Source organism: Diceros bicornis, chromosome 16, assembly GCF_020826845.1.
Source record: "Diceros bicornis minor isolate mBicDic1 chromosome 16, mDicBic1.mat.cur, whole genome shotgun sequence".
NCBI lineage: Eukaryota > Metazoa > Chordata > Mammalia > Perissodactyla > Rhinocerotidae > Diceros > Diceros bicornis.
The window spans coordinates 5,244,329-5,263,080 of record NC_080755.1 but is presented as its reverse complement, the minus strand read 5'-3'; the positions used below and the strand labels follow the sequence as shown (position 1 = coordinate 5,263,080).

The 18,752-nt window shown below is 41.3% G+C and overlaps 1 protein-coding gene across 3 annotated transcripts in view; it reads left to right on the top strand.

Moving 5' to 3' along the window:
• The window catches only part of LAMA1 (laminin subunit alpha 1), a 158,897-nt gene that overhangs the window by 121,399 nt on the left and 18,746 nt on the right, over positions 1–18,752 (top strand). For all 3 annotated transcript variants that reach the window (XM_058556676.1, XM_058556675.1, XM_058556677.1), the window contains 12 exons: positions 689–824; positions 1,352–1,445; positions 3,035–3,151; positions 4,885–5,067; positions 5,389–5,543; positions 6,888–7,031; positions 7,992–8,125; positions 9,358–9,508; positions 10,280–10,404; positions 15,203–15,353; positions 16,012–16,156; positions 16,813–16,954. In XM_058556676.1, coding sequence (XP_058412659.1) covers positions 689–824; positions 1,352–1,445; positions 3,035–3,151; positions 4,885–5,067; positions 5,389–5,543; positions 6,888–7,031; positions 7,992–8,125; positions 9,358–9,508; positions 10,280–10,404; positions 15,203–15,353; positions 16,012–16,156; positions 16,813–16,954 — 1,677 coding nt within the window. The remainder of the gene's footprint in view (positions 1–688; positions 825–1,351; positions 1,446–3,034; positions 3,152–4,884; positions 5,068–5,388; positions 5,544–6,887; positions 7,032–7,991; positions 8,126–9,357; positions 9,509–10,279; positions 10,405–15,202; positions 15,354–16,011; positions 16,157–16,812; positions 16,955–18,752) is intronic.

Sequence of the window (18,752 nt, the reverse complement as noted above, 5' to 3'; positions counted from 1 at the left end):
CAAGTAATGACTGCTGATGTCTGGTTTGGGAATCACACAACTCGATAACTTTGGGAAGAAAATGAAGTGAGTTGCTTAGCAGGCAAAGATATGTCAATTGTCAGATTTCATTTTTGAGATGGAACGAGCTGGATGAAATTGCACCATTACCAGTTGGCAAGTTCATAAGTGATCTGCCCACTTGTGAGAGTGAGGTTCAGATGATTGAAATATTATCTGATCCTCCTCCAAAACCTCTAGTGAAGTTTATCAAATTGGTGTATACCATTTGGGAATGAGATTCAGCATCCTCATATATGCTTAGGAAAGCTTTTTGAAAATTAACAAGTACATGCAGGAGAGATTACAACCAATGCAAACATGCAGCGGCATCCCAGACATATGCAGGGAATTTGAACAGAGATCAAAGAACGTGGAGGGCAGCTGGTGGAAACTGATGAATAGTCAAAAAGATGGGAAACAGCAGCAGTCTCTTCTGCGGGTATTAATTAAACAGCAGTTCTTAGTGTTATTGTGGCAATATGGCTACTGCTTCTTAAGAGTACTTTTGGAGTCAGAGGGAAATCGGCTGTTGTTATTCCTTGTTGATGATACTTTTCTAAGGGGAAAGAAACTAGGTGGCTTTTAAGAAAAGTGGGAAAGTTCAATCTAGTTTATCATAACATCTCTAAATATGCTGATTTCATAGCAGCCTTGGAAATGTTAGACATGTGTCCTTGAATGCAACCAGTGCAACCCATGTCCGTCCCAACATTCAGAGCCTGATGGAAGAATCAGAGAAATTGGCAAAAGATGCTCTCAGGACCGTGACTAAGTCTCGCCTGGTAAGAAATGCCCCATGGGCCTCGGTGTGCACCTTCCTTTGCGAGGCCATGAGAGATTATTGCATAAGGTGCTTGAACAAAGACTCAGTGGCTTCAATTTATGCTCGTGAACATTCTTTTCTGGTGGGATCTATTTATGGCTTCTGTCATCATGTGATATAAGTTTTAATTTCTTAAGGTCATAAATACTTCTTTATGAAGACTAAGACTAGTGATGTAAAGATGAGGAAAATCTCACAGTTTCTTATGACAAAAATGATAATGCTATTTGATATCTACTTGAGTTGTCTTTTCTTACCCATGGCGAAGATCTGGGTAAAATGGCTTGTGTTCTTTCCCCTCAGCCATAAATTAGGACATATATTAAATATAAATTGGGACAATTTAAATTGTCCTTACCTGTTATCTAGTTGACTTCCTAGTTTGGAACTAGCCTGGAGACTCTTCTGATAGAGTTGCTGTCCTCGTCTCCAGCAGGATTCCACCCTGCCCTCCAGTCACCATGTTTAAATTGTTCTGTCTTCCAGCTCTCAGAATCCCTTGTTTCTAATGGGAAAGCAGCTCTCCAGCACAGTTCCAAATTTCTAAAAGAAGGCCACAGCCTGAGCAGAAAGCATCAAGGTCAGTTTCTAGCTTGGACTCTGTTGATAAGCTGAGTGAATGTGAACACATGTCTGAGCATACTGCCAGAACATTCTCCTCTCCTGGAGCAATTGAAACTTAACATTTCTTTGTCATAATAACATTCCAATTTCCCATCATATAAATATCATATAATTTAAAATTTTATCTTAGTGCTATGTCTTATTTTGGTGTGCAGTCCCCTCTAAGACTCCACAGACTCCTTAAGCCTTCCTTGATAACCACGTCTTCCACTCACGGCTGCAGCCCCTGAGGTTTCACTGTTCTCTGTGGTGTTTGTCAGGTTATCTTTGATTTCCTGTGCTCCTCTATTCATCTCTCATTGTTTCACAGTTTCCTAAGAGTTGTATTATGTTTGATTCTTCTTTTGCCTTTTTCACAGCACTATTATAATGTTAGACTCATGGTAGGTTCTCATTAAATAATTACCGAATTAAATCATAATTGATTTATTAACTTTTCAAAAAATACCTATGCAGTTTAGTTTTTCCTAAGAGTTTCAGTAGGCAATTATTTGGCATATGTAAGAGCTATCCAATAAGCATAACACAAAATGGCAGCAGGAATCTGTTGTGTAAGAGAAACATACAAGTTATATAACATATAGTGTACTTTTTACCTTAATATATCAAAACTATCAAGTCTTTTCCTATAGGAGTGAATCTCGGCCATAAACAAAGCTCACTCCCCTTTCAGACTGCTTCCGTGTCCAGTACTGCATCCTTCCACAGCTGTCTGAGCCAAGGGCTTGGATATTTACATAATTTTCCTTTCTCTGTGAGTGAACAATTTAGAATTTATGTTGTCACCTCACAGTGTAGGGAGTCCGTAATGCTTGATCATAAAGCATTAAATACAAGCTCTACATCAATGTTGATGGTCGTGGTTTCAGTTTACACAACTAAAGATATTTCATAGGTCACAAAATAATGAATTTTCTCACAATTAGAATTTTAGGCAGAACCATCATGTTCCTTAGGATTTTATCAAATAATTTATTTTTCAGCCATGCGTTCAGAATCCAAATGTGATTGTGTACTATGAACGGAAATTTTAAAAATAAAAGCTTTCATCCAGCTTGGAGGAGGTTGGGTTGAGTGCCTGTTAGGTGATCAGAAGGGAGCAGAAGCGGGGGGTCCCTGGCCAAGGAGGCAGAGGGAGCCTGAGAGGAAGCTTCCCCGGCAGGAGCCCACGTCTGGGGTTAACAACCCAGAGGAGCAAAATGGCCAAGATTTAGGTATGGGTAGGAAGTTAGCGAGTATGATTAAGACTGAGTGATTTAAACACACTTCCTTACCCTTGAGCTGTAATTAAATTGGACCTGCAATTTAAGAAGAAATATTAGTCAGAAGGGCAACCAGCAAAGTAGAAAAATGATCAAGCAAGCTAAACACACAATTTCTATAATCAGTGATGCTAAGTCTTGCTGGAAAAACTTTCAATATTGGGAGTCTCTGTAGAAAGCTGTCTATGCTACAGATGGGTCAGAAATGATAAAGAAAACTGTTGTCTAGGCAACTTTTTAGTAGGCTAGCCTAAAAGGGAACACTTTTTTCCCCCTTAAATAGGTATCACATTGGAGCTGAGTAAATTGAAAAATACGGCAAACAGCTTTCAAGAGAATGCTGCTAAAGTTACTAGGCAGACCAATAGATCACTCTTGATCCTTAGAGCAATTCCTGAAGGTAAGTGGAAAGGGAGTCTTTGATTTAATTAATGTCTTCTCATTGCAAAACCATTCCACATGAGCATGAGGAAGTCCTGCCTCAAGTCTGATTAAGAGCCCTCACTTGAAGTGAGAGCAAGATGGATAGTTTTTACTTGCAGAGGAATGTGCTTTGAAAGTGAAGATCACTATTTTTTTAATAACTTCAGGGCACCTGCATTGAAATACAAGAATTATACTCTTAAAAAACAAAAGCCTGGGGCTGGCCCGGTGGTGTAGTGGTTAAGCTTGGCATGCTCTGCTTTGGTGGCCCGGGGTTCGCGGGTTCGGATCCCAGGCAGGACCTATACACCGCTCATCAAGCCATGCTGTAGCGGCGTCCCACATGCAAAATAGAGGAAGATGGGCACAGATGTCAGCTCAGGGCCAATTTTCCTCACACACACAAAAAAAACAAAACCAAAAACCGTAGAGACTTTATGCTACAGTATTAATTGCTTGCTTTTAAAATGGGCTTGACATGTCCCTTAGATGCAAGAAGGGTCATTCAAAGAAGTTGGCAAGTAGAGAAGCTGGAATGTTCCTGCTTTAAGGGAAAATGTTGGACTCATTATAAATGTGGGCAATTAAAAAACTCTTGCTTAGTAATCTTCATGAGGCAATAAGGCATTCTAAAATAGACCACTTTAATATTGATGGTTTGGAAATGCAGTATTCATTACTATATTAAATAGGATAGCTTTTAAGAAGTGTAATATGAATGAATCCTGCTGTGGTGCATTATTTACATTCCCTCTACCTTCTCTTTTTTTTCTTAGTAAGAATTTTTTTTTTAAGTTTTACAAGATGCCTCAATCTCTCCACAGTTCTGCCTGCTGGTTCACTTCGTAAGCGTGAAAACTACCTTGGCGAGCTGGGCTTGGGGCGCCTTGGACTGACCTCGTACCTTAAATCAATGGAGCTTTCTCTGATCTGAAAGTTTCTTTTTCTTTTTTCTTTTTTAAGGACACATGGTATATGTTGGCCAAATACTCAGAAATAACTTTTATTTGGAAGTAATTTCAAACTTGCAGAAGAGTTGAAGAAGAGTAAGGAGAATACCTGTACACCTTACCCAGCTTCCTCTAGCGCTAGCTTCTGCCCCAGTTATGATTCAACACTGTAAAATAAATACAAGTGCCTTTTCTAAAAAGATCATCACCCAGATTTTCTAGAATAACTGAATTCCTATTTATCTTGAGTGACCATTTAGTCTTTATTCTGCTGTTATTTCTAGCAGCCAGTTGATGTTGTGGGCAAATACCACATCCTCTAACTTAGGACGCTTCCATCTCGCCTACAGATTTGAATTCCCAAACCTTCTTATCCAGACATGGAATGATTTGAAGAAGGTATTTAATAAACTTGAGAAGAGAGTAAGAGAAAAGGGACCAAATGAAGTTTAGCTTATTAACATGTAAGACGCTGAGCTCTTGGCAATTAGCAGTTGCTTTGTGATCTCATGTGTGCTGAAATCATATTTCAGTACAGAGGATTATTACCAAAATTGTTTTACTGCACCCTAAAAGGAAGCAATAGACTATATGATATGCAGCCTTAATATTGTCATTAAAAAGCAGCAGCCTCATTTTGTGTTCAACAACCAGTAAGAAATACTGTAACATTTTTCTGTGTAAAATTACACTTGTGGTCTTATGTGGTTTCTCTGTGTGTAATCACTGGAGTGCATGCTTGCATATAAATTTATTTCAGGTGTCAAAGACAAAGGAACCAAAATCAAAGAGCTGGCCACCTCTGCAAACCACAGGGCTGCAAGTGCTCTGAAGAATGTTGTGGGATGGAGCCAGAAGCTGTTGAATACATCAACTGACCTGTCCAGGGTTAATGCCACATTACAAGAAACAGACAGACTTCTACGTGACTCCTCAATGAACAGTATGTCACCTTCTCCCTTCCCATTAGGAAAGTCTGCATCGTGCAATTTTGAGCTCGCCTAGTGCACAGTGGTGCCTTGTTCACAAACAGTATTCCTAAAAAATAAAAATGCGCTAACATCTGGGTTTGCACTTATCGAGAAAGAGAGGGGTCTTGGGTGAATGCATGTTGTTGGTGCATTTCTCATATATTTACCAAAATTTCAGGGATTTGATTATTAGGATATTCTGTTTTATCCAGTGCATTAGTAATGAACAATTAATTTCTCTTGTGTCCTCCCCAACCCCGACCCCTGCCAATTTTCTTGCCACCTCGTATTAGCTCTATTAGCTGGAAGAAAAGTTAAAGACGTGGAAACACAAGCCAGCCTTTTATGTGATCGGTTGAAGCCTTTGAAGATGTTAGAAGAGAACCTGAGCAGAAACCTGTCAGAAATTAAGCTGCTGATCAGCCAGGCCCGGAAACAAGCAGCGTCTGTGAGTGACAGGCCCCGGGGCTTGGGGAACCCAGCACTGCCCCACTGGCGCTCCTCAGCTGCAGCTCCCAGAGGGCCAGAGAAGTGGCTTTCTGCCCCACTGCGCCCCCAGGCTTCCACTGACTCAGCTCTCAACAACCTCAGAGTCCTCCCAGCCTTGTCTTAAGTATATTTACTAAAGTGTATTTAATTATTCTCATTTTTTTTGATTCCTGCTTTTATTTACCAGGTTTCAAAATGTTGTTAGCAAAGTCTTTATGGAGATTTATAATTGTAGCCTCGATTTATAGGTTCATAACTATTAGCTAAATGGTGTGGAACACATTAAGTCTAAGTGTTAACATCACTCTAAGTTTCATTGGTTGCTTATGGTGCTATTTCTATCATTTTACCAGCTTGGTTTCAATAATCCAAGTATTCTTCAGAATGTTCATGCGGTATGGGCCTCATCCTCTAGGACTCTGACAGAGCAGTGTGTATACACACAAACACTGCACAAATCCTGGTGAGGAGATGCATGAAACACTTGACACCCGGAGAAGCCCAAACTTGAGGAAATGCTTTATGGCCCTCCATGGCACACGGCATTGGCTGTCCTCTAAAGGAGAGGAGTTTCAGGAAACAAGATCTGTGAGAGAATATGCATTCATGCTCCTGGGGACCTATCGAGGATAAATGTGACCTCTGGTATAATGTTTATCCTCCTGAAGCCTTCTAGCCAAGAAAAAGGAGTTCTGGCTCTTTGGTTCCCCCGCCCCCCCACCGAATGACCTCACCGCTGGACGAGGGCTGTTGGTTTACATGAGCTCAGGTGTCCATCTGTTTTAGTTACAGTCACCAAATAAATGTAAGCCCAGTGGATAATTCCAAATGCTCTAGTTAATACAAACTTCTAGTCTTGAAGGGTAATGTAAGATACATTTGCAAATAATAACTTATCAAAATAATAAGTGCAATAATTACTCTATAAGTATTTGCTGAATGAATAAATAGATTACCCCTTCATTTATTTGACAAATGATCATCAAATATCCTCTCTGTGTCAGGTGCAAAGCTTATCCAAGGTGATTTGGATAAGCTCTTTGTCTTTAAGGAATTAAATCACGTGAGGGAGACAGTTTCCTACATAAAATACTCTTTTTAAAACCCCAAGACTGATTTTTCCATATAAAATAATTTTCGTCACCATCTGATTTCTCCCTTTATGAAACACAGAGCATTGCGTATTATCAGGAGAGGAAAGCTGCCTACCAGGGAAGGCACATCGTGGAATAGCACTTTCGAACTCCTGGTGCCCTGCCCGAGTGTGTCACTATGATGGGACTCTTCCATTTTCCTTCTACAGATTAAAGTTGCTGTGTCTGCAGACAGAGATTGTATCCGGGCCTACCAGCCTCAGATTTCTTCCACGAACTATAATACCTTAACACTAAATATGAAGACAAGCGAACCCGACAACCTCCTCTTCTACCTCGGCAGCAGCACCAGCGTGAGTATGGACCCGCAGAAAGCAACAATCAGTCTCTTATGGACACGTGTATTTTCCGAATTGACACTCTGGTGAAATCACTAATTCTTCTAAGGGAATTAACCTTTTGGTAAACTGATAGCATTAGAAAAATTAACTATAAGAATGAATACCTGTGAGAAGGAAAGTGACAGGAGGGAAAGGTGCCTCCCTCTGTCATCTTAACAGCAAGCTGTGGCTTCGATGAATTTTTTGTAAGGCCTTCTGTGGCTTCTGAAGCCACTGAGTTTAGCTTTGGGTCTGTAAAGTCGATGTTGGTGGTGGTTACCAGGAGTGGAGGCAAGCACCCTAAGGGACGCATCAGAATTATCAAACCTCACCAGGCTCTCCCACCCAACAGGATTCCGATGGCTCCAGAGGGCAAGTTCCCTGTGGAGGACCACCGATACCTTTGGCTGTGCCAGGGGAAATGGGTCGGAACCCTTGGCTGTGTTAGGGCAGAAAAAATCAACAAGCACAAATATTATCTGAAATGTCTTCTGAGGAGCCAGTGTGCAGAACACATGCATCCCTGGTGTGGGATGTCAGGGCTCCTGTCTTACTGCGTATGTTACATTCATCTATCGCGTTCTCACACTGGGCAAACAAACAATCCAGCGCCTTCCCTCATGCTCCCCGTAGACTGCGGGTGTGCCCCAGTGAGTTTTCCTGAGGACCTTTTTGGGAGGCATTGTGGAGAGGCATGCTGGGCAAGGCCGTGAGCCTAATGGCCTGTGGCGGCCACCACCACCAGGACTCTAAATCACGCTCCAGCTCCGGGGGGCATTTAAAGACCAAAGAAGCGAGTTTTTGTTTTTTGCTTCTTTTTTGTTTGTTTAAGAATAGGGAAAATGCTGTAGGGACTCATTCTTTAAAGTGTTTTGGTAGTCGTTAAGCAGTCTGGCATGTGAACTTATCCTAACTCACGCCCCTGCTGCCCAGTCTGATTTCCTGGCAGTGGAGATGCGGCGAGGGAAAGTGGCCTTCCTCTGGGATATGGGGTCCGGGTCAACACGGTTGGAATTTCCAGACTTCCCGATTGATAACGACAAATGGCACAGCATCTCTGTAACCAGGTAGTAGAGAAAGTTCTCTTCAAGCATCTCTCTTTTTAAACTGTATCTTACAAGTAATTACATGTTTGTAACATCATAGAATAGTCTTAGAAGGTTCTGGGGAGTCAGATTACAGTGAAAGAATACTTGGTTTAGATTAACTATAGAAATAAGGGGTTTTTTTAATTACAGAAGAAATAAACTTTGTTGCCAAAACCAACAATAAAAGAAGAAACAAGTTAAAAGTTGATGTTACCTTTAGAATGTTAGGTCTAAGTCTGAGGCAGCCAACCCAATAAAATGTTTTTTCCCCAGTAAACCGGGGTAAAACTTAGCACGGTAGAAATTCCCTGGGGCTGGCAGTGGTGTGCAAGTAGAAGACGCAGAAGAGAAGGATACAAGTGGGAAATGGGTTCTCCGAAAATTCAGACACCAAGCAAAATTATTCCTTTTAAATCCCCTCTCCAGAGGTCACTACTCTTAAGCGGCTTTAGGTATATCTTTCTTTTTACTTTTCCATAATTTTATGGTTTATGTTTGTTGTTGATGGTGTGTTGTTGGGAATTTTTGCCTTTTGCTTTGATATCTATATAAATGGGGAAATATTAAAGGTGATAGTTTAATTCATTGTAGTTTAACTCATTATCCATAACTGTTTTACATGATGAAATTTATGTTTTGGTGGGGGCTGGCCCCGTGGCGTAGCAGTTAAGTGGTAACGCTCCACTGCTGGCGGCCCAGGTTCAGATCCCGGGCGTGCACTGACACACTGCTTGTCAGGCCATGCTGTGGCGACGTCCCATATAAAGTGGAGGAAGATGGGGGCCCGCCCGGTGGCGCAAGTGGTTAAGTGCGCACGCTCCGCTGCGGCGGCCCGGGGTTCGTTGGTTCAGATCCCGGGCACGCACCTACGCCCTGCTTGTCAAGCCATGCTGTGGTGGCGTCCCATATAAAGTGGAGGAAGATGGGCACAGATGTTAGCCCAGGGCTGATCTTCCTCGCACACACACACTAAATAAATAAATAAATATTAAAAAAAAAGAAATTTACATTTTGGAAGAACTACTCTACACGGTTTTGGAGACTACACCAGGGGTGGGGCCGGTGAGGCTAGAACAAGGGAGACCAGTTGGGGCCATCGCGCTAGCCGTGGGGAGAAGCAGAGGGAGGCTGTGTATGAAGCAGATGTGTGCATATGTGGACTGACGTGCAGTTCTGAAAGTATGCTTTCTGCAATTCTTTGTGACTCTTAGATTTGGAAACACTGGTTCATTGAGTGTAAAGGAAATGAGCGCAACTCAAAAGCCACCAACAAAAACAAGGAAATCCCCTGGAACAGCTAATGTTCTGGAGATAAACAATTCAACACTAATGTTTGTTGGAGGGCTTGGAGGACAGATCAAGGTAACATTATGAACATTCATCTGAATAGCACTGATAGGCTGATTTTACTTACATGTAAATTTATACAATGTTATATGTCAAATATATTTCAATAAAAAATTAATATGATTAAATTGTTGAATATATCCTAGGCAGAGGAAGATTTTTCTGCTTCTATTATTTTGCCTAATGATGGTTCATCTGCAGAGTTGGGTTGGGTTTGTAGGGCAAAGGATCATGCTTAATAAATAGTATAAATGGAAAAGAGACCAATGGTTCATTTTGCTCTTTAGGTTTCTTTTCCAGAGATGAAACAGGACATTCAATATGCCACATTAATTTCTGTCAAGTTCCTTTATCTCTATTCCAATGCTAGTGGTAGACTAATGCTAATTGGTGTTTAGTGAAAGTGCCCATCGTGTTTATTTGATTATGTCAGTTATCCTGTGACCTGGACTTGGTTCAGGGCTCTGACATGAGAGTAAGGGTCTAGGTCCCAGCCAGGACCCCGGCAGTGACCACGTTCCCCGGATCTCTGTTTCCTCATCTCCAGCAACCCTAGGAACTGGGATGATCTTGAAGATCCAGTGCAGTTGTCCCTCATTCTAGAATTTCACTTCATAATTGGAAGGAAATCCAGTGATTACAAACTGGCCATTTTTCTGGATGTTGTTTTCTCAAAATTTGGAACTGTTAGATTTGAGCTCCCAGAGAGGAGGTTCGTGCACTTGGAGAATTTAGTCCTTTTTGCTAACTATATGTGGGTTATGTTCGTTCGTTTGTTTACATCAGAAGTCTCCTGCTGTGAAAGTTACTCATTTTAAAGGCTGCATGGGAGAGGCCTTCTTGAATGGACAGTCAGTCGGCCTATGGAACTATATTGAAAGGGAGGGGAAGTGCCGTGGCTGCTTCGGAAGGTAATGTGCCCCACGATTTAACACATGGTGTGTTATTCTATTAACATCTGAGGACTGCTTAAAGAGTTTACATGCATATCAAGAATGACAGAGTTTGTGAGGTCCCTCATCTTATTGCAAAGGATATGATGTAGATCATTTGCTAATAGAAGTGTGGTATCGTTTTTGACCCCTAAAAAGAAGTACTCTTTTTGTTATGTCTTGTATTGTATGCTTTGATCTTGGATCATAAAATCAGGAAGCATCAGACAACTTCTCAAACAACCTTCTGTCTCAAAGAGCCACAGTTAAGTCTTGGGTAAATCACTGTACATTTTTATTTTGAAAATACCTCCAAGGATAAGAATTTTCGTTTGTACTGTCCATTTTTATAGATAAGTACTTTCCTATTCCTTACTTCTATAAATCTTGAAATAAAATGCATTTGGAAATGGAGAACAACCACCTAACATCTTCTGCATATATTGATATAATAGAAGGCATTTAATAACTTAATCTCACAAAGCTCTGTGAGATTATTTTCTAATAAATATTTTCTGTTATTTTCTAATAAAATGACTGCAACCCCTGTTGCAGTCCTGTTTTCTAGCACTTTAGTAATTAAGACAGTAGATTCCCTTTGCCACTAGAGAAATGTAATATCTGATATGATTTCTCCTCTCCAACGGGCTGCTCTGTCCAGATAGATGTCTGTACTAACAGTGAGCTGTGACAAGATCAGTTAGAAGCAACTCGCATTACATTTAGGAACTCGTGGGTGAGTTTTCGTTTTGTCATTGTCAGGTCTGCTTTCTCATATGGCTCACAGCTTGGGATTTTGTAGTGTAAGCCTTTCATTTGCTATTTTCCCCTTCCTTAGTTTGCTTAAAAAGTTATGATCAGAAGTGTGGTTATTGGAGCCTTAGGATTAAACAGAGTATTGGGTTTGGGCCTAAGTTGTTCGGGCTCCCGGCCCAGCTCTCCTACCAGATCTCTCTCGGTGACTTTGGGTAGTCAGTCACTGCACCTCACAGAGGTTTGGTTTCTTCTTCCAGAAAAGGAAAACAATAATCATACTTGTCTTACCTGCCTCCCAAAGCTATGGTGATGAATACATGACATGATGTTTGTGAAAATTCTTTATATTTTGAAACACTGCACCAGTGTTCATCTCTGATCTGCTTGTAGTGATAGTCCATTGCTTTCCAGGTAAATGTCTCAGGATTAATTTTCTTGACCCTAAACATGTGAAAAACCAAGGTTTTGTAGTTGGCACATATGATCAAAATGATATGACGTTGTGAGGTAATGGCGCCTGCTCTAGAACTTGGGGAGCACGAGCACACACATCGAGGCTCTCTCAAACGCCGCTTTTTCCTCGTGCTGTTTCTCGAGCACGGAAGCAGTCTCCCCAGCAGTTAGTAATTCTAGTGTGAGAAGCACTCCAACTGCTGGACTTTGTCCCCTCCAGGGTCCCCAGTTTTCATCGCTTATTTTCCAGTGGTTTTAGGACCGCTGCCCTCACACTGCAGCCATGAATGAATTTAGCGACTGCTGGCTCTTCTCTCTTGTTGGAATGAGGAAGTCAGTTTTCCCTGTGGCTCTCAGTTTAGTTCTCCTTGAGAACTGCCCTTCCGCCAGATTTCCACCCATCCTGGACCTTTGACTGAAAGATGAAGGTTGCTACTGAGAGGACGGCTTGGCGGGCGCTGCCATCCTCCTGATGTTAATCCTGCGTCTGGGTTTTGGTAGAGGGCTGGCTCCACAGCTGAGCTTTAAGGCCTAACTGACTCATTAGCTGGATCAAACTAAGTTTTTCTGGGTCCTGAACAGATCAGCTGGCTGTCGACCAACATTTCCAAAAACATGTTTTTTTTTAAAATAATACCAGTTTGGTAGGATATTAGTAGATTTTCCTTTAAAAAAACAAGTAGCAGTAGAGAGTGTGTCCTGATCATAAACATTTGGGAAACACTGAGTTAAAAACTTCAGCGCGTTTCTTGACTGTGAGGCAGTCAGAGCCTCTGGTATGCTAATATGCACAGTAGCCCTGTCCTGGGGAGAGGCTGGGGTGGCAGCATTTCCCAGACTCATTGACCCCAAACTCTTTATGTTCCAGAACATACTTTGGAGAGTGCTACTATAGACAAACTAGTGCTTTATGTCTAGGTTTGTAAATTGATTGAACTGTCTTCATTTTCGGTAACCTCCCCTATTAGACAAACACTAGCTCAAACAGCTAATCAACTAATTCTAGTGACGAATCCATTTAGCAGACCACTGATCAGAATTCATTGTGCCCTCTACCTTTGGGTGGAATTTGCAATTATTGAATCATTAGTGTGGTCCACTGATGGCCTTTAGATTTTTAAAAAATCTGTTCTCAGTATGGGCATTTACCTTTAACTTTGATTCCTATTACCAAGTAAACTAATTGTAATTTTTATCTCTCTTTGACTATATTTACACTTCTTTACATGGTGTCAGCATATGTTTATAATTATAAACAGTCTCAAAGGTTATTACAAAATAAATCACTGTTCTTAACAGTTCTCACCTAAATGTAGAAAAGACTCTTTTATTTAATTACCAGGTGTACCAGTTGTGAGTGGCTGTTGCCATAGAGCACTGGCTGCCTCTGGGACAGGTCAGTCATCCCTTCTGGGCCCTCTACTCGGTACTGGTGATGTCAACAGTAGTCACGCGAATTTGTCCCCTCCGGTGTCTCATGGTCTAGGGGAGATACTTACATGGAAACATCACCTAAGTGCTGTGCGCTGTGGCAGGTGGGAGCAGCGCCAGAGGAGGCAGCACCCTAGGCCTGAGGCCCAGGCATCATCTCATTCTGACGGCAGCTGCACAGCACGCTCAGGAGTGGTACGGTCCATGTTATCCCCAGCGCGTGAGTGAGAACTCGGATCAGAGAGGTCTAGTGATTCTTCCAGACTCACAGGGCTGAGAGCTAGGGAGAGGGGGGTGTCTCCCCGGGCTGTCTGACTGCAGGGCTCCCACCTGTAACTTCTGGATGCTAGAACAGAGCTATCCATGAAGCACAGTGGCCGACCCTGCTTTCGTTCGTCCCGAGCCTCTTACCTAGCCAGGGGCCCGGAGCTCTCTTCCTGTGGCCCACCTGGGAAACAGGCACCCAGCTGACTCGAAAGGCACATGGATCTCGTGGTGGTAGAATGGAAGCCACACGTGGGGACAAGCCCCTGAATTGTGTCATTGACCTCAGGAGATTCTCAGTCATAGCATCCTTCATTTGAATTCATCCATCTTCATGGCCACCTCACTTGGGCAGGCCGCGTTAAAGGCGAGAAGACAGAAGCGAAGATTCCACATTCTCAGGAACAGAGAACTCATGAGGTCTGGGGAGGGAGAGGGCATGCACAGTGGAATAAGACAGATTTCTGGAACCTGGCTTCACCATTTTCTTAGTGTGTCCTTGGGCAAGGTACTTAATTTTTGAGGTTCAGCTTTTAATAGGCAAAATGGGGACCTGGAGCAGAATAATCACAGCTGAAATGAAACGAACATTTGCTGTGTGCCAGGCACTGTTTTAAGAACTTTCTATGTATTAAATCAGGTATAGCTCTCTCAGAGGGGTTCTATTGTTATCCCTATTTTATAGATGGAGGGAATGAAGTACAGAGAGGTTAGGTAACTTTTCCAACAAGCACAGCTAGTTAGTTGGGGAACTGGGATTTGAACCCCAGGGGTCTGGTTCTAAAGTCTATGTTCTTAGCCACATGAAACTCTGGTCAGCCAAGAAATAGAGCAATAGAAAGTGCTTCTAGGAAGCCACAGGTTTAAGAATTAAATAATTAAGAATTAAGCCACAGTTTAAGTTTATGCAGAGTGCATTTGCTTTATACTTCCTAAAAGAGATAGCAAGACAGAAATTTTTAGAAAAAGTTGAACTGCAGGAAGCTGTAAATTTGAAACCTCAGGTTTCACAAGGCACTGCTGTTTTTTTGTTTTGTTTTGTTTCTGTTAATGGAAACAGTTTCACTGTTGGTTATTCTGTCCTGCCTAGAGATGTGGCACTGAGTTTGGTTATTATACCTTCAACTGGGAAAAATTCAAATGCATACCCAAAAACACCCTAATCCAAGTTTCACTTTCAAGCCCTATGATATTCCAGAAAAATATTTTTTAAACATAATGATGATATATTCCAGGTGAACTTACTTTGTAATTCAGTAGTGGATCGAGTCTTTGAGGCGTGGGGAAGACCGGAAAACACACTTATCTGAGAAGTGCTGTGGCCTGTTTTATAGAACTCTGTTTAAGCTCATCCTGCAGAGTTTTGAGATTTTTTTTTCCAATGTTTTTTTTTGTAAAATGATCTTTCTGGTACATTGGTACATATTTATTTTCCATTGTAATTCAAGTTTAGCTGATGTGTTAGTTAAAACCAGCAGAGGGTGATAAATGTCAATATAAAAATTCTTCTGAAAGCACTGGAATTAAGAGAGGACAGTTACATTAAAAGAAATCAGAACAAACAAACTGACAAAAAATCTAGTTGATAAACAGAAATATTTGTAGCAGTTATCCATCCTTTGAAGAACTTTCTTTTTATTACAGGGAATCTTGCCTACATTACCGTTCTTTTCCTTATAAAGCAACCGGGCATTTGTCTTGCATAATCTCATGGCAAGCATATTTTAAGATATTATGACTTACACTTGCTGTCAAATTATGGAAATAATAGCTCTACCACACTTTTTGCGAGGGAGCACTCAGTAAAGGTGTCGTTTGTTCTCTTTAATTACCTTCTTCCTAAGAATGGATTGTATTCTACTCTGCTTTGCAGCCCCCAGAATGAAGACTCCTCCTTCCACTTTGATGGGAGTGGGTATTCTGTCGTGGAAAAGACACTCCGGGCTACAGTGACTCAGATAATCATGCTTTTTAGTACCTTTTCACCTAATGGCCTTCTTCTCTACCTCGCTTCAGACGGCACCGTAAGAATCTTTATGGGGCACTGGGCCCTACTGTGTGTATACAGTTAGCTTGCTATGAGGATATTTATGCTTAATGACTGTTTTAGGAGCATATTTTAATATAATATATACATATATATGCCATACTATTTCCCCATTTTAAATAATTTATTATATTAATAAAAGTTTGTTGAAGAACCTTTGGAAAATACAGAAAAGCACCAAGTAGAAAACAGCTTTCCCATTGTTATAGATATCAATTAGACATTTGTTACTAAATTTTGAGCTGAAATAATATGTCTTGTTCTATGTTCACGCTGAACACTGGCTTTATTTGAAATCCATCCACAGGAATTACGTGTTCCTATTTTTTATCTCATGTGCTGGTGATTTCTCTCAATCTTCTAGCTTTATGTTTAGAACTGGCGCATTTGTCAACCTAAATGAAAAAGATACAAAGAGATTACACTTCTCTTACTGAATTGTAGATTTGGTAACGATGAATTGATCCCACATCTGTGTAGTGTTCTAGAAAGCCTGCGTGGACACTTCTGGCAGTTGGGCCAGGTCCAGTTCTCTCCATTTGACCTTAGAAGGATCCTGCCCTCCCTGTCTTAAACGGAGAGGACATCTTGTGATCACGATGTAGCCGTGGGTAACTGTTTTCTCTTCTTTACAGAAAGACTTTTTGTCCATTGAGCTGGTCCTTGGCAGAATTAAAGTTACAGTTGACCTGGGCTCAGGGCCTCTTGCTCTTGTTACAGACAGGCGCTACAACAACGGCACCTGGTACAAAATTGCCTTCCAGCGAAACCGAAAGCAAGGTAAGTCGATCACCCTCATGGGAATAGAAGTGTTCCAAAATCAGCCATATTTATTTACTTTAGCTTTCTGGGTATTCTTGAAGGATATTCTAATTGAAAGCCATTGTTCTCTTTGGAATACTAAGCACCAGCTTTCACTCTTTTTTTTTGGTGAGGAAGATTGGCCCTGAGCTAACATCTGTGCCCATCCTCCTCTATTTTGTATGTGGGAAGCCGCCACTGCATGCCTTGATGAACGGTGTATAGGTCCGCGCCCAGGATCTGAACCCGCAAACCCAGGGCTGCTGAAGCGGAGCATGTGAGCTTAACCACTACACCACTGGGCCGGCCCCAGGATTCACATTTTGCTGGAGGAATATTATAATTCTATTTGTTTATGGTTTCCAGGTGCATTATTTAACATTAAATGCTGAATTGGAATCAAGAATCAAATTTATTCTGTTTTCTTCCACACACATGCTGCTATCATTTAGTGATGTGTATTCTGGATTTATTGACTTTTGTATAGAGGATTTCATTTAATAGTCAAGAACATTCGTTGGCCAAATTTGCAGAATGTAAAAGAACGTGTCTTTGTAGATGAACTTTGTGAGCAGAAGTTTGTATTTTACTTTAAAGTAGAAAGTGATTTTCATTTTCTTATTTATTCCTTTTAGGCCTACTAGCAGTTATTGATGCATATAACACCAGTTATAAAGAAACCAAGCAAGGTGAAACTCCAGGAGCATCTTCTGACCTCAATCGTCTTGATAAGGATCCAATTTATGTGGGTGGATTACCTAGGTCAAGAGTTGTAAGGTATGATATCACAGTACAGAATTCACCACTATATTAGTTTCCTAGGGCCTCCGTAACAAGGTACCACAAACTAGGTGGCTTAAACAACAGAAATGTGTTCTTTCACAGTTCTGAAGGCTACAAGTCCAAAATCAAGGTGTCAGCAGAGTTGCTTCCTTCTGAGGACTGTGAGAAAGAATCTGTTCCAAGCCTCTCTCCTAGCTTCTGGTAGCTTCTGGCATTCTTCAGTGTATAGATGGCGTTGTCTCTGTATCTACACATTGTCTTCCCTCTGTGTGTGTGTCTCTCTGTGTCCGAATTTCCCCTTTTTATAAGGACAGCAATCATATTGGATTAGGACCTACCCTAATGACCTCATCTTAACCTGATTATATCTGCAAAGACCCTATTAGGTCACATTCACAGATACTGGGGGTTAGGACATCAGCATCTTTGGAGGAGGACACAGTTTAACCCAAGACATATACTTTGATTCAAACCACTATATGCCATATTAATTGGGAAGTGAAGAAAGCCTTTTGTAGTAAAATTAATGATTTTAGATTTATTGACTTTAGAACATTTAGAAATTGTTACTTTGCCATATTTGGAGACCTCACTTTCCATCACAAGTCGTTTTCCTCTCTAGACATTTGAGAGTTGTAGAATCTCTTTCTAGGCAAAACACAAAACATGTTTTCTGCAGAGGTGTCTGGATTTACCTTTGTGTAATTAGAATGAATAACATGTGTGAAAGTTGAAAGACCAGCATCAGGAAGTTGGATGAAAGACGGCAGAGAAGAGAGGCAATGCAATCCTTTTATAACACTGATTCATCTTTGACTCTGTGACTTTAATAATTTACATAAACTTTCTGTGGTTCATTGTCCTCAGTTTTGTAATTTTGAATTGGAAATATTAAGGTCTAACTCTTCTTGTTTTTTAAAAAGCTCTAACCTTTTTTTTTTTTAAGTCATATATGAAAGGCCAGCAGTCAAGGCAAGACAGCTTCCAGGGAGTGAAATCATCAGATCTCCAAACTGAGTCACCCAGCCCAGTGGTTTTCAAATGTGTATTTGTAGCAATACCCTGTCTTCAAGCTGAGTTCTCATACAGAATCCTAATGTGTGGCACAGAAGTGCAGCCACTCCAAGTGCTGTGGGTCAAGCAGCCCAGACTCCACTTCCCCATGTCCTCCTCACCTTCTCTTTGCAGAAATTTTGGAAAGTTCCAAGGAAATAGTTTACAACCACCACCCCTTGGTCTTGGAAATGAATACACTTAAACTTCAAGGAGTTGGTCACTTGCCCAAGTCTTACCCCTCTGCCAAGACAGAGCCAGGACTGGAAGCCTGTCTCCTAATCCTGATTCCATATATCAGTCCCTCACGTGGTGGCACAGGGGGTGCTCCTGGAGCAACAAGCTATGTCATGGGTCATCTGTACTTTGCCTAAATGGCACAGAGTGTAGACATTGGAGAAGAGGACAGAGTCCCTTTTCTAGGAAGACATCCCAAATCACAGACTTGCATGCTAGAAGGGACTTGGATGTTATCCAGGCCAGCCTCTTCACTTAGAATGGAAGAAACTGAGATCCAGAAAGGTTAAAATTTGCCCTAAATCATGTATTTGCTTAATGTTCCACAGCTCATTGCTCAACACAGAGAGAAAAAAAAAATTAGATGTGACTAACAGGAAACTATATTCCTGCAAAGTTCTCCTGTGACTAGCTGATGCTTAAGAGTATAACTTGGAGATGTTCAGGAGTCTCCATATTTTGGAAATGAGAGCCTGACCACATTATAGCCTCACTCCACTCA